A 21,043-nucleotide genomic window follows, 5' to 3' on the forward strand; every position below is an offset into this window, starting at 1 on the left:
TCTCTTTCAGGGTTTCTCTGTGTAGCCCTGGTTGCCCCAGACTCGATTTGTAGACCGGGCTGGCCTCAAACTCACAGAGATCCACTTGCCTTTGCCTCCCCAAGTGCTGGGATCACAGGCTTGTGGCACTGCATCCAGCTTCCTTCTTATTTATTTTAAAATTTTATGTGTAAGTGACTTCATGTATACAACATACATCCAGGCCTGGTGCCCACAAAGGCCCAAAGAGCATGTTAGCTTTCCTGGAACTAGAGTTCCAGGCCAGTCCCAAGCAGCTGTGAGCCGCCTGGTGAAGGTGCTGAGACCTAACTGGTCAGCAGCAGCGGCAGGTGCACACAGCAGAGTCCTCTGCAGTGGCGGACAGTTGACTCTGACTGCTGCGGAGTGGAGTTAGAAGGAACAAGCAAAAAGAAAAGCAGAATGTTGTAAGCGACCATGGCTTAAAACAGTCACTTTAGCTCCTGGAAGACAGGAAGTCATTGTTTAAGCTTTCTGGACAGTGAACTTTTAGATTCCTCCTTCAGGAACAAGGAGAGGCCTCTCCCTCTCTTCCCACCATCCCCCCGAGGCACCCTGCAGGTTCTCAGAGGGCCCCCTCAGGGCCCTCGGAAGTCAGCCGCTCCACCCTTGAAGGGTATGATTGGCAGCAGTGTTGAGGCTGCGGGCTCCTGCCCCTCTGACGGGCTTCTTTAGATCACCGACCCTCCTTCCTACCCCTCCCTGCATTTGTTTCACAGGTTTGAGACTTCCCAGGACCAGCCAGCTGTACACATACCCGCCTGAAGGGTGGGCAGGCCATAGGGGGTGGCCTTTCTGCTGCCTGTCTGCTGCTGTCTGAGTCAATCGTTTGCGATCCTCCAGCTTCGGAGACAGAGCAGGGTAAACACTCAAGAAACAGACACCACTTCGACCTCTCCGGCCAGCCAGGCTCAGGCTGGTTATCATAAAGGAGTGGCCACAGCTCAAGGTCACAAAAGGTCAGGACAGGAATGTGGAGCCTCGGCTCCACGGACAAGCAGCCCCACAAAACGGAGACGGGCCAGTTAGGCTCCAACTTTTTATTACAAAATAACAGTAATGACTCCGTATACAAAAGGTACCCGAAAATCCCTAGTACCCTCATGGTGGCCGGTACCCCCGAGCCCCTCCCTCAAGAGGAAGGTCTCAGATTCGAAGGTCACCAGCCAGGAGGGCATTGTACCGGGCAGGTGTGAGGGGCAGGTAGGCACCCGAATCCTGGTCCAGAACATAGAGGGGGTCAGACAGTTGGCTGGGGTCAAAGCCCTCATTTGCCATCCTAGCCTTCTGCTGTTTGAAGGTCTCCGTGGTGGCCAGAGACTCCTGGGGAGAGAAGAAGGGTGTTTCCAAAGAGAGCTGGAGGAAGCAGAGTTCACTCTCTTCGTTCAGGGGAGCTGCCCGAGCTCTGTCAGGGCTAGATATGGGGGCAGGAGACACTGTGCACAGTCAAGGTGAGGTAGCCACACAGAAGAGAGAGCCAGGCCTGAAGAGGGCAGGGCGGCAGCCGCTGTCCTTCGGTAAAGAACTTGCCAGGCAAGCATGAAGACCTGGAGTCAGTCACCTGACCCTGGGAAAATGCTAGGTGAAGGCGGAGACACCAACCTCCCCAGGATCCGCCCGCCAGCCAACCTGGCCTAACTGGTGAGCCCACAAGCCCCCAGGAGACCCTGGCTAAAGGAGGGAGCTAGTCCCTGAGGATGACACCCACACACACGGGAAGGCAGGCACACCCATGCCCACACACATGGGCACACCCATGGCAGGCAGGCACACACACGACCCCCCCCCACGCCCCCACGGGCAGGCAGGCAGGCAGGCACACACACGACCCCCCCCCCCCACGGGCAGGCAGGCAGGCACACACATGCTCGCGCACACACAGATAAAAAGGGGGATGCGGAGCATCTGTGTAGCGGGGAAGCCCTGTATCTTCACGGAGTGTCCTGCGTAGGGTTTTTGTGGGGTTTAAGGACCACGACTGAGGGGCTGGGCCAGAAGTAGTGGGTTACCTGGAGCCTGAGGAACCGGGGTCGGGCGTAAGGTGGCAAGTTCTCAGAGACGTGGGCATAGAGCTGCGCTAGATCCAGAGCCTGAGGAGGCCGCAGAGCCAAGGCCGCCATGCCAGCCCTGCCTTCGTGCCCTGGTGGGTGTGGGAGGCACATAAGCCCTTCTGCTCCTCGTGCCCAAGCACGGCCACATGGAGTAGTGGGCTGGGGGCTCCCGCCCTCCACGCCTGGGCACCTGGCACCGTGATTCCATAGACGTTCACCTCCTGAAGGAAGTCCAGGGCCTCTAGGACCTCGGCCACCTCAGTCGTGGCCACGTTCTCCCCCTTCCACCTGTTGGCAGAGCAGGGCGAACTGGAGGCAGGCGGTGGGGAGCTTTGCTGAGGAGAGGGAGGCCGGGGGAGAGTGTTGCTGATGGAGTCTTCGAAGGAGATGGGGCGTGGACAGGAAGATTACACAGACAGACCTGAAGGTGTCTCCGGTGCGATCATGGAAGTGAAGAAAGCCTTGCGTGTCACAGACCAAGAGGTCCCCAGTATTGAAGAAAAGGTCCCCGGGCCGGAAGACGTCCTTCAGCAGCTTCCTCTGGGACAACTCTGGAGCCCCAGCATAGCCCAGGAAAGGGGACTGCTGGCTCACGGGCGCCACCAGGAGCCCGGGCTCACCTGGAAGAATCACCACAGTCAAGAAGGGTTCCCACTCTCACCCGAAACCTCCAGACCCCACCCCACCCCGGGTGCCAAGTCCCGCCTTATCTGCCAGCGTCACCCCCCCATCCAACTACTCACCTGGAGATGTGGCCACACAATGCCCCCGGGCATTCCGAACAGGCTCCCCCGTCATGACATCATACCGAATCAAGGAGAAGGGGAAGATGTGCTGGGAAGGGGAGAGCCGCACGGAGTCACGCGGGCCTCACGAGCCCGTCTCCCACCACTCCCTTTCCGCTCTGAAGGGTCCCCCTGCCTCTCACCTTGTAAAGCCAGGAAGCACGCCCCACCGCACCCTGCTGACCCGTGTAGTTGAAAGTGGCCACGTTGCCCTCCGTCATTCCGTACGTCTCCAGGATCTGCAGAGGCCCGAAGCGCCGCACGAAGCGCTCCCAGGTGTCGGGGCGCAGCCCGCTGCCCACGGCCAGCCGGACCTGATGGCCGTGTTCTGCCTTGCTCTGGTGAGTGAGGGAGAGGCAGGGGCTTCTGCACCAAGCTTGCAGACCCCCGGAGCGAAGCCCCGTTCCTCGGTCTCCAGAACCTCCCCCAGCGTGTTGGCCTGATTCCCGAGGTGCCAGGGCCTGCCCACTGTGGGCTCCTGGCACGATGCTGTTTCTTCTCCTGGCTCCCTCTCTCCACCCCGCGGATGCCGGGCTCGTGCCTGCTGCTGTCTGGCCTGCTCTGTAGGCCTGCTCACCGGCGGCTGGTTGACGAGGTACCGGCACAGCTCCCCGATGTACTGGAACACGGTCACCCTGTGCTTCTGGCAGTCCTCCCAGAACTGGCTGGCTGAGAACTTGGGCTTCAGCACCACCGTGGCCCCTGCCGGAAACGGAGAGAAGGTAGGGCCGAGAGAGGACCTGCTGGAGTCCCGCCTTAGCAGGCTGCGCTGGCAGAGCTCCTCCCTAGCTACGTGTGTGGAAGCTAACTAACATCCCTCCTCGGGTTGACACAAGCCCTCTCTTTCGTTCTCCCTGAAGTCTAGAGAGTGGGAACCGTGCAGCCCATGGCTCTGAGTGTGCCATGTTTCACACTAGCCAGCAGGGACTGCCTCCCTCCACCGAGAACTCAGGACACCCCCAAGCAGGGCTGGCATTAAACGTTCTTCAGTGCTCCGTAGAGCAGTGGTTCTCCACCTGCGGGTTGCAGTTAGGAAACAGCAACAAAATAATTTTATGGCAACCCAAGGAGCCCAGCTTCAGGAAGGCTAAGAACCGCTGGGAGGGAGACTGACCAATGCCCAAGCAGCCCACAATGCCCAGCAGGGAGCCAGACATGTGGTACAGTGGCAGTGCAAGGTAGATGACGTCGTCCTGGTGGACTCCGCACAGCTGGTAGAACCCCTGGCACTGCAGGACCTTCAGATGACTGACGCGAGCAGCCTTGGGCAGGCCTGAAGGGGGCAAGAGCAGTCAGGGGAAGGGTGTGAGCGCGGGGCCCTGGAAAAGCGGATAGTGTGGGCAGGGGAAGGTGAGAGGCTGTATCTGGGGTGGCGTGGGAGGTGACCTGAGGGTAAGAGGCTCCAGTCCTCTCCCCAGGCCTTGCCTCCTCTGCCTCAGGCTCTGAGAGGGAAGCACTGCGTCCAGTCCTCACCAGTAGTCCCAGAGGTGAAGATGTACAAGCAGGTGTCCATTATGCTCTCGGGAGCAGAGAGGTACCCCGGCACCGGCTCGTCCACTTGGGCTGCTGCCTCAGACTGCAAATTGCGGATTCCAGCAAGATGAGTTTCAGGGCCCACGGCCCACAGGTGGAGCCCCATGGCTCTCAAGGCTGGCAGGTCGGGCTCCAGGGACTCCAGGAACTCTACAAGGGCGGGCCAGGTCAGCGTCGAGGCTCTCCAGCTACTTTAAAGCCTTCATCACCGGCTGGTCTGCTCTCTGTCCCTGCGCAATGCTCTAGGGTGAGGGCGACACGGCGGGGATCCCATGTCTCTCCTGGGACCCATACGGACGGCTTGGGAACCCTTTGATTCGGCACACACCTCCCCAAACCCAGGGCCCGCTCTCTTGCGCACCTCGGTCTGGGGACCCGCCACGCCCTCCCTGGCTTCCCCTGCCTTACCTGTGGCCAGCACCAGCGCGCTGGCGCCGCAGCTGCGGAGGCAGTGCAGCAGGGGCCCTCGGCGCAGGGCGGTGGGCACGAAGGCCGGGAGCAGACCGGCTTTGGCCAGTCCGAACCAAAGCCATAGGAATTCAGGGCCCGCCGGGAGGAGCAGCGCCACCGTCGCCCGCGGTGCCAGAGGGGGCGAGGCCGCCCCGCCGGCCGCAGGCGCCCCTTCCTCGGCGCTGCCCCTGCCTGAGCCTCGCCGGCCCCCGGCCCAGCCCCGCGCGCGCAGGAAGGCGCGAGCAACCCTGTTGCTCTCGCGCTCCGCCTGCTCGTAGCTGAAGCGCTGAGCGCGGTAGACGAGGAAGGTGTGTGCCGGCCTCTCCCGGGCCAGGTGTGTAAGGCGCCAGGCGAGGCTGCACCCGCCGTCGGGGCTCTCCGGGTCAGCGGCCTCTGCGGCGAGTGCGCGGCCGCGGAGGGCCCTTTTGCAGCGGAGCGCGCGAACTGTGAAGGCCAGATCCGCTGGCAGCCAGCGGAGCTGAGGCCAGAGGCTCGGCTTCCGCAGCAGAGGCAGCAGCAAGAGTAGGGGCAGCAGCAGCAGCAGGAGGGCCGCCATGGTGCCCTCTCCCTCCGGTCGCTGTCGGCAGCTCGCAGGCACTCCAGGTGGTCCCTCCTGAAACACTGAGCCCGCCTTGGGCCGGCTCCTAAACCCTTCTTCCCGGAACGTGGCGCGCGTGCGCCAGCCCCCGCCCTCCCCACCCTGTTCGGTGGTATGGCGCGGGAGCCAGGAGTGGGAGTGGGGGTCGGCCTGGTCCTTCCCAGAGCACAGGCTCCGCCCTAGGCGCGCTCGCTGTGGAATTCGAGTGCTGGCGGCCACTCTGGTCTCAAGAGGTGCCTCCCCTCAACCCCTGTGAGTTTTCAGGACCATCTAAGCCATCGGCTGCTTTATGGAGCCCAGCTCCAGGAGGAAGGGCGCGTCTGTCATTCTTTCCTTTGGTGGTTCTTTGTCACCCGCGATGGGATGGCACCATTGCGCTCTTCCCAAGGAGACAGAAGAATCTGGCCCCTGGCCCGATTGGTTCTGCAAGTCTGGGCAGGACAGCCAGATCCATGCGCTGCCTCCAGCTACCAGCAGCAGCAGCTACCCCCGGGGAATGGGTGGGGGCCTCAGAGCTAAGCAGGGGAAAGGTGGAGGCCAGACTCCCAGAGTTCTGGAGGGAGGCCCTTCGTTTTAGGCAAGGATACAATAATTGGGACCAGTCAGCAAATGCTTCCCATCCTGGTTTTAATCGGGACGGTAGAAAAGGGATGGGAAGAGGTTTAAAAAAAAAAAGACCTCTGGTGGTTTAGTTTCAAAAGCAGTGGCTTTAAAGGAGCATGGGTTCTGTGAAGAGGCAACGTCCAGCTGAGTCCGTGGGCCTGCCCACACTAAACCTCACCTTCACCTCTGCTCAGCAAGGGCTGCAGAGGGGCTCCTGTCTTTGAACTTCCATCCTTTCGTCTTGAATACTCAGCGTAGGGCACGCTTCCCTGCCAAACCCTTGGACAGTGTGCACTTGACAAAGTGGAGGACAAATACCAGCTTTTGTGTATGGACTGTGCCCATTTGCATTTGAGTGCACATGTATGTACATTCATGGGCGTGAAGGTGGAAGTCAGGAATTTCCTACATCACTCTCCATCTCCCTCCATAAAGGACTCTCAGCTGAACCCTAAGCTCATCAATTAGTGTAGAGCCAGCCTCCAGGGATCCTGTCTCTGCCTTCAAGCTCTGGGATCCCGGACCTCACTGACCAGCAGCACACCCACCTAGGATTTATAAGGGGGTGGGGGGGAGGAAGGGCTGCTTATGTGGCAAGTGCTTTATCTGCTAAGCCCCTGCTTGCCACTCATCCCCCCACCAGCCCCTAGAGGTTCCTGAGAAGCATTGGCCAAGGCCAGCCCCCTAAATGGAAAGGAGATGCCTGACTCACACTTCTAGTGAGCAGGGTATGGGGGAGCAAAGCCAAGTCCCTCCTGCACACTGTGTTGGGGGAGGGAAGTACCAGTAGTGGCACCTATACACACAGGATGAACAGAGGTCAATTCAGGCACAAAAGATGTTCTGGCTTGTTTCATTATCACTTAAAAACAATTTAAAACTCGATTATCTTTGCCAAAAGAAAAAGCAAAAACAGAACCACAGAGGTCAGGCCATTTGACAGTTCTGAGGAGCTTGCCTCTGGGGCTCCCTGGGCTCTGGCTCAGCTTGAGGTGCCAACCCAAGCATCCCAGGTGCAGCAATGGGCTCTCACGCTGTCATCAGGTTCTTTTCTGAAGGCCATGGCATCTGCCCAGATGGGCACTGCCCACACCAGGTCAGATGCCCATTTCACACTGGTGCATTGACCACCGTCCGGAGACTACAAACGTCTGTTCAGAAAATGCAGCCTGAAGGGCAGCAGGAAGGGACACCTGCCGCAGCATCTGTCACCCCAGCTTCTCTGCCCAGCAGCCTCCTGATCGCTCCCAGCTCTGTCCAATGGCTCTTTGGAGACTTGGGGAAGAGCCAGGGCTAAGGACTTCCACCATGATCGCCTTTGCACAGCCTCTGGCTGCGTGAGAACCTAGCAGTGGGAGCAGCAGTGGAGAGGGGAGAAGAGGGGCGGGCCGCATGGAAGTTTCTCAGGCTGGGGCAGGGTGGGCAGCCAGGCCTCAGTCACTATCCGAACCCACAGCGGAGGACCCTTTTCGTTTTCGTTTGGTGGGCTTAGGCTTTGTATCTTCTTCCTCCTGGAAGAAATGAGGGGGGCAAAGGGCCGTCACTAGCTGGCACCCGTGCCCACCACTCCCTCCCTCTTCTGTACTGGCTCTGGGGCTCACCGAGGCACTGCTGGAGCCAGACTCTTCCTCAGCATTGGGGGGCTGGGTAGCATTCTTCCTACTCCGAGGGCTGGACAAAGCTGCCTTCCGCCGGCTCTTGGGTGGCTTAGTGGAAGAGTCCTCATACTCCTCCGCCAGGGAGAAGAGGTCGCTGAACCTAGGATGAAGAACAGGCTCCCTGAGATGGCCTCCTGCCCAGGCCCCTCCCACCCTGGTCTCTGTTTTTCAACTCCAGGGTCTCGCTGGCCATTATGTTCCCGGCAGACTTCTTCCCACTATTTCCCAAAGCCCAACGTAGAAGGAACCTCACTTCATCTTGTGAGCTTCGTCGCAGCTTGCCTGGACATGCTGCAGCGCCTGGAGGATTGGCGTCTGGCTAAAAACTACAGAGGGAAGCACAGTGTCAGGAAGCTTTCTAGCCAGCACTGAAAGCCGTTTATTCTATGGGTTTGAGCAGTGGTCCTGGTAGCTCATCCCTGCCCCTAACTGGCTGTAGGGGATTTGAATCCAGGGCAGCACCGCCCCCAAATGGCCCAAGGAAGGGAGCAGGAAGACAGGCAGCATACAGTTTTGCTTGGTGTTGGCTAGGTTGAGCCTCAGGTTGTCCAAGTGCTCCAGGATCTGCTCCAGGGTCAGCTGGGCCAGCTTGCTGCTGGAGCTCCTCAGGCTGCATGGGGAGGCAGAGTCAAATAGTGGCCACCCAACCAGGGTCCCTCCTCAAGTCAGAGACCGTCCTAAAGGACCCAGGGCTGGGGACAATCCAGGGGTGTTCACCCGCAAACCCGGCACCCCTGGGTAGCAGACCGCCCTAGGGCAGTACAGAGCTCACCTCTGCCTCTTGCGGGGAAGGCTGTTGTTCTTGATGAGCAGGGCCTTGATGTGCTCCGCCAGCAGCTCGTCGTGCTTCATGCACCAGTGCCTCAGGATGCTGGTGGTGAACTGATCGTCAGGATGGCAGGGCCTGCTCAGCACCATCTTCACCATCTCCTCACTGGGCCTACGGGTGAGCATGCTGGGTGCCGCTTACTGACTTCCCAAACCCCAGCCTCCTTGCCCCTGGGGCTCCCTATTCTCACATCCCTCTCCCCCTTCTCTCTGGGCCAAGAAATGACTCGTTTTATTCTCTGAAAAAGCCAGATGAGAAGTGAGATTCTCCCACTTCTGTGGTGGTATGAGGTGTGCTACAGTCCCCATAAGCCTCCCCAACTTTCCACTTTCCCTAGGATATAGAGCCGTCTCTAGGTTCTCAGGAAAGACAGAACACAGAAGGCAAAAGACTGCAATCCCAGCACTTGGGAGGCAGAGGCAGAAGAATCAATAGCTGAGTGATCGCTGGCTATAATACATGGGCTATTTGAGACCCTGTCTCAAAAACAAATTAAAACTAAAACAGAAAAAAGAAAAGAAGTAGGAAAAGACATTTGGCCGTTGCCTCATTTGTCCAGGGAGTCTGCCAATGCCGCATGCAACATGGAGGAGGCCTTCCGCCCTCTCTCCCACGCACCTTAGGCAGGCAGTACAATGGGCCCAGCTACCTCTTCTGTCAGGGTGATGAAGGAGGGTGTGGCCCCTTGCCCTTTCAGCCTGTGGCTGGCTGAGGAGTGTGGAGAGTAAGGGAAGCAGAGCTGCCCTGTCCCCACCTCCCACCCCTGAGGGCAGGGAGAGGCAGACTGCCAAGGGAGGAAAGCATGGCCAAAGGAGCAAGGCCCTGTGCCTCTCCGTGTCATGGAACTCACTTCTCTCTTCGGAGCTGAAGCAGGAGACAGGACAGGGCCTCTGGGTGCTCTGTGGGGGAGGAGTTGTTCAGGCAAATGATCATTTTAGGAGGAAATGTGGGTACCTCTTCCAACCCCAGCCGACAGAACAGTTTTGAATCTACTGCTTCACTGAGTCTGCAGCTGATGAGGCCTGGTGCCCTGTTTACACAGTGGCTTGCGGGGCTGTCTCCAGAGCTCAAGTCCATCTTGGTGGTGAGGACTAGAACTCTGGGTCATCTCAGAAGCCTGGAGGCCTCACCTTCTCCCAGCCCACAACCCACAGCCCACAGCCCTACTCACCCTTGTATTTGAGGTGCTGCAGAATAGGAATAATGGTCTCCAAGGGGATGTTATGGGCCAGGAAGAGCTGCCAGGCACAGTACTGCTCAAAGGTTTCCCAGTCCAGGCTCTGAACTGGAAGAGATAGAAGAAACCTCTCTGCCTGCTTGCCTGCCTGCCTGCCTGATCTGCCGTCTAACACACACAGCTAATCCACTGACTAGTAGCACCCTAAGCAAGTGGAACTTAATCTAGATCCTTTCTCTCCCCAGACAGCACAGATTGCTAACATCTTTGGAGGACTACCAGCTTCCCGGCAAGCCAAGGGATGGAGAGATGAAGGTAAGAAGCAAGACAGAGACGAGGTAGCAATCCCAATTTCCAATCCTTCCTTCCACACTTTCTGGTCACCGCTTTTTTTTTTTTTTTTTTTTTAAGATTTTATGTATTTATTTTATGTACATGAGTACTCTATCTGTATGTACACCTGCAGGCTAGGAGAGGGCACCAGATCTCATTATAGATGGTTGTGAGCCACCATGTGCTTACTGGGAATTGAACTTAGGATCTCTGGAAGAACAGATAGTGCTCTTAACCTCTGAGCCACCTCTCCAGTCCTCCAGTCACTGTTGGATGCACAGTTGGTTCCCCTTCCTCTCTGAGTTACTGGGAAGACCTAGTTACTTACTGAGTATGTTGAGGACTGAGTCCTTCCGAAACATGACCAGGTTCCCCATCATCACATGGCAGACCAGCTCCTGGAGCTATAGAGAAGGAAACATCAGCGCCATTAGCTCTGAGAGAGGCAGAGGGCCAGGAGGGTAGGGCATGACTCAAGACTCTTAAGAGTGAAGGGTCAGGGGCAACAGCAACAGGCTTGCAGGGAAGCAGGGCTGCTAATGAAAACCCCACCCTGATGTCAAAGGGAGAAAGGGAACCACCCCATCAAGTCTGAGACAGGCCTGAGAGGAGACCCTGGGAGGCTGTGCTCCCAGGATGGCCAGGAAAAGGCAAGGGAAGGATTCTCAATGCTAAGAAGTCCCTCTGGGAGTGGGGCCTGAGTGCACACGACCCACCCATTCAGATACCATCTTAGGGTCCTGCAATCTCAAGGGGAAGGCCAAGTAAAACTGGCCCAAACACTTTTGTTATAAGCTGAAAACACACATGCATGAGCATGCACGCACGCACATACACACCTGCCTCAGCTTTCCCCGTGCAAACAGAAACTTCCAGAGAACATGGAGAGATATCAGGGAGAATGCGCCTGACCCCAGCCTCTGTCTTGAGTTTTGCTTTCCCTTTCTAGCCCTAATAGCCTAAAGGGCACCCACATGTAGTAGGAGGCAGAGTGCCTGAGGAATGTGGGCTCTTGTGTCTAGGCCTGGAGAGAGAACAGAGACCCTGATTTCCCCAGTCCTGCCCTGCAGGCCTCTGGAGGTGTCAGAGCTCAGTGTTCACCTGTGCGGAGTCGATGACAGCCACAATCATGTTCAGCAGCTCCCCACTCCTCAGAGTTTCATCTGGAAACTAGAGAGAAAGAAAGAGCAAGACTGTGGGCCGGACCCTTGGCTTCCATCTAGCCTGTCCCCCTACCCCTTACATAAACTAGGTGGTCCTGCACAGAACCAAATGGCTACAGATCTGGGGATCCAGGCCTTGTAGGCCAGGTTTCAGTATCCGTGCTTGTACGGCATGAGCAGACTGTATAAAAGGAGGGATTGGGTGTGCTGCTGAGACAAAGCTGGAGTTGATAGGGACTGGAGCTGTGGTCAGGTCTGTGGGGAGTGTAATTTAACAAACCTTTTCATGCCTGGCAATGGAGTGCTCCAATCTGAGCAGACTCGCAGCCACAGGGAAGGTTAGAGAGAACCTGTGTCTAGGGATGTGGCAGTCCTCATGCAGAAAGAGAACAAGGAAGGGGATACCACCTATGGCACCCCCAGGCCTGGCTGTGCTCACAGTTCCTCCTGCCATACCCACACCCCGAGCCCTCATTTCCCCCTTCCTGGGAACTTCTGCCAAGAGGAAGGAGAGCTGATAACACGCTCCTCCATCCCAGCTGAGAGAAGACTTCAGATCAGCAGGGAAATGAAAGTGAACCTCCACTACATCAAAGGTGGCTTTCGAGATGTGAACAGGGATCCATGTGGTTTAGAAGACCTGTCCTGGCACAGCAAACACACCAAACCCGAGAATCCAAGTAAACAGGTGAAGACTCACATTTCAGCTGAACCACACACAGCAACAATTTATAACAGAAATGGAAGAAGACGGCCGTGCCATGACGACTAGAGTCAGTGGGTCCACGGACAGTAGCTCCAAAGTATACAGTAAAAGCCAGGTGTGGTGGCCCACACCTCTACTCTAGAACTTGAAAGCTGAGGCAGGGATATCACCCATTAGTCTATAGTTACCCTGGGCTTTACAGTGAATTCTTAGGCCAGTCAGGGCTATAGAATGAGACTGTCTCAAAAATGAAAGCGTGTGTCCTGAGGTGGGGTCCTCTCCCACCTCACATGGACCTGGTGGCGACACTGACCTCTGTGTAGATGGAAGGTGTGAGGTGGCAGAGCAGCCGCACATCATCCTCTTGGCAAGCCTTCATGTCCATCATTAGGCAGGTGTGCAGGTCACCCAGCTGGGTAGCCTGGGCAAATGACTCGTACAGGTTCATCTTCCCCGCGGCAGCTTTGCTGCAAAACCAGTCAGGCCTAAGCCAGCAGTGCAACCCAGCCCCACGGCCTCAAACACCCCCAGGGAGGTGTCCAATCTACCCTGCAAGCTCAGTGCTCAGGACCCACATCCTTCCCCATCTTTCCCAAGAACTCAGCAACTCCAGGGCCACCAGCAACTTTCCTCCCCCGGTGCTGGCTTTTATTTTCTTTTCCTTCCTGTTTGTTTGTTTGAGACTAATTCTCATTGGCTAACCTTGAACTTGCTTCATTATGTAGATCAGGCTGACCTTGAACTTATGGAGATCTGCTTGCATCTGTCTCCCCAAGAACGCTGGTATTAGAAGTGTGTACCACCATGTACAACTTCCCAGTGTTCCAACCCTATCAGTGACTGTCTGACTCCTGACAGTAGAGGGAAGGACTCCTGTCAAGCTGGAGAAGTAGCAACTGACCCCACATACAAAGCCTTCATTGGAACGGAGGCTTAAATGTAAGAACTAAAACCATGTGTCTGTCAGACAAGAAAACTCATGAGGCTGGGCCTGGTAAAACGTGTTTATAATCTCAGCACTCTGGAGGATGAGACTCTTTAAAGTACCAGTCAGTACTTGGGAGGCAGAGGCAGGAGGGTAACACGCCAACGTCATCCTTGGCTACAAAGCAAGTTCGAGACCAACCTCAGCTATGTGAGACCATCTTAAGAAAACAAAATAAAGTAGGTTTGATGGTCCACACTTTTAATTGATCCCAGCACTCAAGAGGCAGAGCAGGTGGATCTTGCAGCTCGATGGTCTACAGAATGAGTTCTAGGACAGCCAGGGCTAACCCTGAGTCTCTCTCTCTCTCTACACAGAGAAAACCTTGCTTTAAAAAAACAAAAATAAATAAAATAAGCCACAACAAAACTAAAAACAAATGGCTGAGGGCAAAGATCTCAACGTCAGTGTTTGCCTAACATGGGCTTAATGCTCACACCACAAGGAAATGAAAGAAAGGCCAGATCAGAGCATATATCACAGAGCACATCAAAAAATGACAATTCTCACATTGCTGGGAATGGTAAAGTTGTAGCTCCTTTGGAAAATAGTTTGGCCACTCCTCACCAATGTAAAACCAAAGTTACTATATGGCTCAGGAGCCAGTAGAGCGCTTGTCCTGAGTATTTATCCAAGACACATAAGAACATATGCACACACAAACTGCAAACCAGCATTCAGAGAAGCTGCATTCACAAGTGTACAAAACAGACATAAAATGTTGTGTATTTATACATTAAAAGGCATCTCGCATGGGATAAACAACTGAGTCAAAACCACATCAGACACAAAGACTTGAAAACACTATGCTGAATGAAATCCTGAGCCAAAGAGAAGCACATAGTCCACAAGTCTGTTTACGTGAAGGGTTCAGAATACTGTTACCTACAAACCGATAAAGAGACAGCAGTTCAGTGGATACAAGGTTCTAGGCGAAGGGGAGAATGAGAAAGTGGATGATTAACAGTAGAGGTTTCTCAACTAGGCACAGTGGCACACACCTGTGATCCAAGCACGCAGGAAGGCAAAGGCAGGTGCATCTCTGGGAGTTCCAGGCCAACCTAGTCTACAAAGCAGTCCAGGATCGTTAGGGCACAAGTGAAACCCTGTCTCAAAAAACCAAAAACCAAACCAAACCAACAACAGTGTAGGTTTCTCTCTGGGGTGATGAAGGTTTGAAAGTAGGCAGCAGAGATACTGAGCATGCAAGGGCGTGTTAAAACTCACTGAACTGCACCAGGTATGCTGGCACATACCTTTAGTCCTAGCACTCAGGAGGTAGAGGCAAGAGGACATTTGAGGCCAGCCTGGTCTATACAGGGAATCTATGTAGGGATAGCCAAGGCTTCATAGAGAAACCCTGTCTCAATAAACAAAACAAAAAAGCCCTTTGAACTGTATGCTTAGTTTTGTTTGTGAATTTGTACAGGTTCATGTATGTTCATATATGTAAAGGCCAGAGGGTGACCTTGGGGATTGTTCTCAGGAGCCATCTATCTGTGTTTTTAAGACAGGGTCTCTGACTGGGCCCCGACACTTACAGACCATAGGCTAGGCTGGCCAACCAGTGACACTCAAAGATCTGCCTGTCTAACCCCTGAGGGCTGAGATTCTAACACATACAGCCATGCCCAGCCCTCAGCATGGCTGCTGGGGACCCAGCTCAGGTCCTCAAGCCATGCTTGTCTTGTACTGTAGTAACTGAGCTATAAAGCAACCTAGCTCCTATTTATTTTAAGACAGGGATTTTCTGTGTAGCCCTGGCTATCCTGAAACTGCCCTGGCTAGCCTTGAACTTAAGAGATCCTCCTCCCTCTGCCTCCCAAGTTGCTGGGATTAAAGGTGTGTGCCACTACCATCCAGCACAACTTGTTTTTTCACACAGGATCTTATATAGCCCTTGCTGGCCTCAAACATACTCTGGCAGGATGGCGCAGGAGATAAAGACACTTGCTATGCAGGGCTGCATTTGATCACCAGAAGCCATCCCTGTAAAGGTGGAAGAAGACTCCACCTTTGGAGTTGGGATGGGGGTGGGGGAAATGTGCTATTTAGCTGAGGCTGACCTTGAACTCCTGATCCTTCATGTCTTGTAACTACATATGTGTGCCAGTATTCCTAAAAGAACTGTATACTTTAAAGGGTGAGTTGTCCAGGCCTCGTGGAACTGTCATCCTAGATACTTGGGGAGTTGGAGCAACAGGATCACAAGTTCCTGATCTGTCTGGGCTACAGAACAGGCTTAGAGGCAGCCTGGTAACTAGTCTGGGTCTGGGTATGCATTCAATATTGCTGAGGTAGCTGAGGCAGGAGGATCAGGAGCTAAAGGCCAGCCTAGACTACATGAAATTGTCTCAAACAAACAAAAACCACCACCACCACCAACAGCAGCACAGAGGCTGAACATAAAGCTCAGTATGCTCATACAGCACAAGGGCTGAACTTAATAGCTCAGGAGACTGCTTGCCTACAATGCACAAAACCCTTCTGCTGCAAAGCTGAACAAAGACAACACAAAGCACTCAACATATGTCCTGTTTTCAGAAGAACTGTCTCCTCAAAGCTCACAAGTGCATCCAACCACTGATGCAACTGGTCTTGAGAAAGGATCTCATGTAGCCAAGGCTGACCTTGAGCTCCTGCCTCCATCTCCAAAGTGCTGAGATTACAGGAGATCTGGCCCTGAGGACTGATGGATTCATGATTTGATGGCAATATTGGAAGGCAGTGGAAATTTCCTGGCGCTTGTGGCCTGCTTGGAGGCACAGGGGCTGTATTCGTGTCCCTGGCCCTTCTCTGTCATTCTCTCTTCTTGCTATTTTGAGTTGCGCAGCTTCCTCTGCCACACACCCATGACGCCCAGTGCTATGACTGCAGGCCTTAAAGAACAGCTCCAGCAGACCCTGAGCTGAGAGGTCTGAAGCCATGAACCAGCGAAATCTTTCCCCTAAGTTTCTCTCAGTGTGTCACAGCGATGAAAAACTTAACACAGGATGTTTGGGCCCTGAGTTTAACCCCAGCATCAAAACTTACAAATAAGCCAGATGGTGGTGGTGCACATCTTGAATCCCAGCACTTGGCAGGCAGAGTTGAGTACTGAGTTTGAGGCCAGCCTGGTCTACAGATCAAGCTCCAGGATAGCCAAAGCTATACAGAGAAACCCTATCTCAAACAAACAACAAAAAAAGAATCCCCAAAACCCAAACCTAACAAACTAAAGACAGTGCTGTTGCTAGGCAAGAGAGGAGGGGCCTGGCATGCACATGTGAGGCAGAGGCCAGCTCTCCAGAATGCCCCAAGTCCAAGCAGAACAGAGACCACACCCACCTTGCCCTCAGGTAGTAGAGCAGGTGGTAGCCGATCTTGGGCTGTTTTTGGTACAGCTCGGAGAGAAGGTCCAGAAGCAGCGAAAAGCTGCTGTTGTCCTCCTGCATCTGGCACAGGTTCCTAGACGGGGCAGAAGAAGGGTACCACCCAGGGCACACGCTCCTCAGGGGCAAATGGCGAAGAAGAGGTTGCCAGCCCACCGCCTCCTCCCTAGAGGAGCCCCAGGACAGGGACATCTGGGTATTATCAGGGAAGATGGTAGGCAGATGGCTCTTCAGCTAAGTGCTTACCTAAATATTAGGTAGAGAGGTTTCCCTACTGACTCCTCCAGGGACCTGGAAGAGAAACTCGGTGTGTAATCATCTACATGAAGCGAGAACAGCTAAAGGCAGCTAGTAGGAATGCCAGACACCTAGCCAACTCCTTTCCCACCCAAAGGGTAGTGCTGGTGCTTCCACTAGTGCTTTGTAACAGAGAAACAGGTTCCCAACACAGAAGCACATCTGGGGATGTTATCTTCACTGCGGAGGAGAGCCAGGCCGGGGGCCAATCCCTCCAGAGGCAGCAAAGCTTGGGGACACTAGCCCAGCAACAGGCCTGGAAAAAAGGGCAGGCACGCTGGTCCACTGCCCAGTACTCTCAAGGTCCACTAGTACATGTAAGCATGGAAATGCCAAGTGAAGAGGATTTTTCTCACGTCTACAGTAAGGTGCGCCTGGGACCTGGGCAGGAGGAGCGGAGTGCACGGTGTTACAGGGTATCAGAGATAAGCCTTACTCTTCAGTGACCTCTTCAGGCAACACCTCCCCTCGAAAGTGGGCCTTGAAGAGCTCCTGTAGGCAGGAAGCAAGGACAGACAGCTGCTCCGAGTCAAAGTCTTCCTGGGTGACAAGAGAGAGGAGACATCATGACCCAGAGCCAAGACTCACTGACCCCATCTGCTCCAGAACCTCTGTCTGGGCCCCACCTCCCAGAGCAGCACACTCCTGTTTCCTGCCTCAGAAGGAGTTCATCTGGGAAAGGGAAGGTGGGAGTTCGAGTCCCAATGAGGCATGCTTGAGAAGCTATAAGCCTCCCTAAGCTTTCTCCCTAAGGAATGGGCTCCTCCTTACCTCCAGGACCTGATCCACAATTTCCTGCATAACTTCACACTGGGCCTCTGTATCACTACAGCATAAAAGTGAGAAGAAATCAGACAGAATGGGAGTGGGACATGGCCCAAGTTGTGTACACGCACATGCGGACCCAAAGGGCTGCCAGCTTCCGGCTCAGAGGGGAGACTTTTAGGCAGCATGTGCTGCTCTGTGGGCAGAGGTCCAAACACGAGGAAAATGCCTGCTTGCCCTGCTCTAGTCTCCAGAATGCAGAGAGTGGAGGCTCAAGGTGTGAGTAAATGGGGCTACCCTATTTCTGCCCATGCTCCCCAACGTCAGCCAAAGACATTTCCCATGAAGCCTCAACTCCCACCCCCCTCCCCACACCATCTGGGTAGGAGGAAGCACCTCCTCAGGTGGGGGCAGGGATTCTACCCACCTTCCCTTCTGTAGCTGCAGTACTTTGTCCCTCAGAGACTCGTCCAGCTGATCGAGGTAAGGGGTGACATCAACTGGCTCCTCCACAACGGTCTCCTTGATGGGGTGGAAGCGGAACTCTCTCTTCTTCCCTGAGGATGATGTGTCGGCCGATAGCACCAGAGACACTCCCCATTCCTGCCTGCTCTGCCCTCACAGCCCCTGGCATGAACCTATCCATTCACGGTGCGGAACCCCAGACCGCGCACACGTCCCAGCTCATACCCACACGTGGGCAGGACTGCTTCACCCTCCTGCCTTTAGTGTCCAATGCCAAGCCCTGTACCAGTGAGCCTCATCTAATAATAAACAAAAGTCTCTCTCACGGGCAAAAGAGGTAGGACAGAAGGACTGCACACAGGCTACCTGTGAACGAGGCCTCTCTGGCTGCCACACCTCCAACACTGCCTGCCACCAACCTTACCTTTGCTGTTGAGATCCTCCTCATCATCACTGAAGGCTGCCTCTGCATTGTCATAGCAACTCTCATCCTTATCTGACAGGTGGTTGTCCATTTCCATGGAAACAGGCTCTTCAATTTTGACTTGTGAGTAAAGAGAAAAAGACTCCTGATAGCCTCCTGTGACCACCCCCAGTGTGCCTGCTGCTGCTGGGAATGAGACTAGTGGCAGGTGGGAGAATGCAGTCTGTGCTCTCTATTAAATGGTACACTGCTGGGAGGAAGGACAGATGTGCCTGCTCAATTCTGTGACCCACCTAGAGGAAGGGATAGCACGAGATATGGCTTCTCCATATCGGCTCAGGATAAGTGATGAGTCTTTTTTCTTTTCTGAAACATGATTTTATGTATCCCAGGCTAGCCCTGATCCCATGATCTTCCTGCTTCTGCCTCCCAGGTGCTAAGATTATAGGCATGCATCACCATGATCAGCTCAGGGGACATTTACTAGTGTTCTTTAATTTGAAACCAAGTTGGAAAGTAGTGCTTGGCTTAAGCCCTCATTTAAAAAAAAAAAAAAAAAAAAAAAAGTAGAAGCAGATGGCAGTCTGAAATCAGGAGCAAAATGAACATGACAGGCTCTTAGCCTGGACTGGGAACGGAGATGATGGACAATGATAGTGAGTGAGCATCTGTGAAAGCCTTCACTGAAAGATCACTAAGGAGAGCAATGAGTGAAAATTCAATTAAGAGTAGATAAATGGCCCTGTGGGAAAGTCCATACCTTCCACTGGCGGGGAGGGTGAGCTGCAGAACTCAGGAAATTTCTCTCGCAGCATGGCCCGCAGCTCTTTATCCAATTTAGGGTTGTCAAACAGGGGAGCCAAGTGTCTAATAGAGAACACAGATGAAGATCAGCGCCAGGGCTGCCCACTGCTAACTCAGCATGGGCAGTCAGGTCGACCAGCTGTGCCACCTTCAGACCCTTCAGAGTCAACAGGGGCACGAAGGCCTTTGAGGCCTATGGTAATATGACAGCAAGCTGGAAATTCCTGCATCAAGAGGGCATTAGTCTTTCTGTCCATGAGTAGAAGGTGAAGCCAGTACTTTTTACAGCTGTCAAGGGAAGGAGTCAGCAGAGTTGTGACAATATCTGGATGATGTCTTATCTAGAGGGGGTTGGACCTAATGAAAAATAGGAGAATCCCCTACCCCTAACACACAAATTCCTTACGCCAAGACTCGTTTCTCCACAATGTGGTTGAGGGAAGAAAAGACACCCTGCCGCACGTGGCCTTCCAATGGTGGGTAGAAGTTAGGAATGATCTGGAAGGGAAGAAGTGGAGGGAATAACTACGATGTTTTGCTGGACTACAACTAAAAAGCTGTTTTGCTTCTGATCAAGGGACAGTGAGATGCTATAGCTGCAGAAAGGGATGCAAAGTTCCTGATTATTCCAGCTATTCCTCAAAGAAACTAGATTCTATCTTGAGTCATCATCTTGCATTAAGAAAGCTTACAGCAACAAGGGCCAATTCCTCTGGAGACAGCGTTTGGTAACTCAGGACTCCAATCGAGGGACCCTGGCAAGACCTAGTCATCGGGAGGCCCTTTCAGGATGGGGAGACAAGGACAGCCCCATTACTTACCCGACACATGAAGTCCAGGAGCGTGGCAGTGATGGCTGGGTGGGGCTTCATGGAGTGATGCATGACCAGGATAGCTGGCTCTGGAGAATGTGAGATAAAATAAATGGTTCCTGACATTAGACACCGTTTCCATGTCTACTGACTGCTCGTCAGTACATGTGAAGACCCTAGGAAGTACTGTGTCTATTACCCTAGATGGAGGGGGTGGGGGTTTCCTCTGCCTTGGCTCTCCCACTCAGAGCCCAAGGCTATGGGAGAAGGGGGCGGTGACTGGTTGGTCTCATCAAAGCCACTTTCCCTCTAGGTCAGGGAGAACTGAAGGGGAACAAGGGAATTCTCCTAGAAAAGCCACCTCCACCCCACACTGCCCTGAGAACGATGGCTGCTATCACCAGGACGAGATGGGAGGGTCATGCTGACTGGTCCCAATCACATACCTATGTTCATAATGCTATCCTTGTCTGGGCTGAAGAACAGCCAGTCATAAAACAAAGCCAGCTTGGCATTAGAGGCAGCAACGTTGGACTGGAAAAGAGAAGGGGAAAGAAAGGGCTAGTCCCATCAATCAGCTCCCATCTTTCCAGAGCCTAGGGTAGATTCCAGGGCCCACCTGGCTGTTCTGTCTTTGAAATTCAGTTCCCAGTAAAAGATAATAGACATGGGAACTGGCCTGGGATTTTCATGTGTTGAGCAGCACATCTGCCTGATCCCCATCAGGAGAGCTCGTGGACACACTGATCAACTGATCAACTGTGGTTGCTGTTATGTTCACAGTAGCCTACAGCTGCCTTTGCTGAACAATCCTGGCCCCTCCCCAGAGACCCCTAGGAAAGGCCTGCTGCCTGAATCAGCACATTCCAGGAACACCATAAATGGGGGAGGGGTGCAGGATGCTTAAGAACAGTGTCGCCCTAGCACAGAGAAACAGACTCTGGAAAGGAAATGGCTCCTTTAAAGGTTCTCTGGGTTTGGGGAAAGGAAATACTTAAAGCTGATGCCAAATGTTATGGAAGGAAGCATCTAAGGCAACGGCTCTCAACCTCTCTAACGCTGCCACCCTTTAATACAGCTCCTCATGTTGTGGTGACCTCAACCATAACATTATTCTCACTGCAACTTCAGAACTGTAATTATGCTACTGTTATGAACAGCAACGTAAATATGATATGCAGCCTATCTGATGCGTGACCCCTGAGAAAGGGGGGTT

The 21,043-nt window shown here is 54.0% G+C and overlaps 2 protein-coding genes across 3 annotated transcripts in view; both read right to left on the minus strand.

The window, feature by feature from the left end:
• Positions 1-1,043: 1,043 nt before the first annotated feature.
• Positions 1,044-6,732, minus strand: Slc27a3 (solute carrier family 27 member 3). The gene is made up of 10 exons (XM_021646807.2): positions 4,796-6,732; positions 4,328-4,537; positions 3,969-4,127; positions 3,432-3,556; positions 2,998-3,192; positions 2,813-2,903; positions 2,491-2,689; positions 2,260-2,357; positions 2,028-2,158; positions 1,044-1,341 (listed from the first exon to the last, which is right to left on the minus strand). Exons 1-10 carry the CDS (start codon positions 5,391-5,393, stop codon positions 1,165-1,167), a joined length of 1,983 nt encoding a protein of 660 aa, XP_021502482.1. The 5' UTR covers positions 5,394-6,732; the 3' UTR covers positions 1,044-1,164.
• Positions 6,733-6,875: 143 nt separating this feature from the next.
• The window catches only part of Ints3 (integrator complex subunit 3), a 42,818-nt gene continuing 28,650 nt past the window's right edge, over positions 6,876-21,043 (minus strand). For both annotated transcript variants that reach the window (XM_021646727.2, XM_060367812.1), the window contains 20 exons: positions 20,274-20,361; positions 19,837-19,916; positions 19,422-19,513; positions 18,972-19,078; positions 18,212-18,331; positions 17,750-17,879; positions 17,329-17,383; positions 16,994-17,097; positions 16,507-16,551; positions 16,217-16,336; positions 12,218-12,371; positions 11,137-11,205; positions 10,364-10,439; positions 9,697-9,810; positions 9,376-9,424; positions 8,469-8,636; positions 8,206-8,306; positions 7,950-8,022; positions 7,640-7,796; positions 6,876-7,549 (listed from right to left, as the gene is read on the minus strand). In XM_021646727.2, the coding sequence (XP_021502402.1) occupies positions 7,472-7,549; positions 7,640-7,796; positions 7,950-8,022; positions 8,206-8,306; positions 8,469-8,636; positions 9,376-9,424; positions 9,697-9,810; positions 10,364-10,439; positions 11,137-11,205; positions 12,218-12,371; positions 16,217-16,336; positions 16,507-16,551; positions 16,994-17,097; positions 17,329-17,383; positions 17,750-17,879; positions 18,212-18,331; positions 18,972-19,078; positions 19,422-19,513; positions 19,837-19,916; positions 20,274-20,361 (1,980 nt within the window). In that variant the 3' untranslated portion in view covers positions 6,876-7,471. The remainder of the gene's footprint in view (positions 7,550-7,639; positions 7,797-7,949; positions 8,023-8,205; positions 8,307-8,468; positions 8,637-9,375; positions 9,425-9,696; positions 9,811-10,363; positions 10,440-11,136; positions 11,206-12,217; positions 12,372-16,216; positions 16,337-16,506; positions 16,552-16,993; positions 17,098-17,328; positions 17,384-17,749; positions 17,880-18,211; positions 18,332-18,971; positions 19,079-19,421; positions 19,514-19,836; positions 19,917-20,273; positions 20,362-21,043) is intronic.

Source organism: Meriones unguiculatus, chromosome 1, assembly GCF_030254825.1.
Source record: "Meriones unguiculatus strain TT.TT164.6M chromosome 1, Bangor_MerUng_6.1, whole genome shotgun sequence".
Lineage (NCBI taxonomy): Eukaryota > Metazoa > Chordata > Mammalia > Rodentia > Muridae > Meriones > Meriones unguiculatus.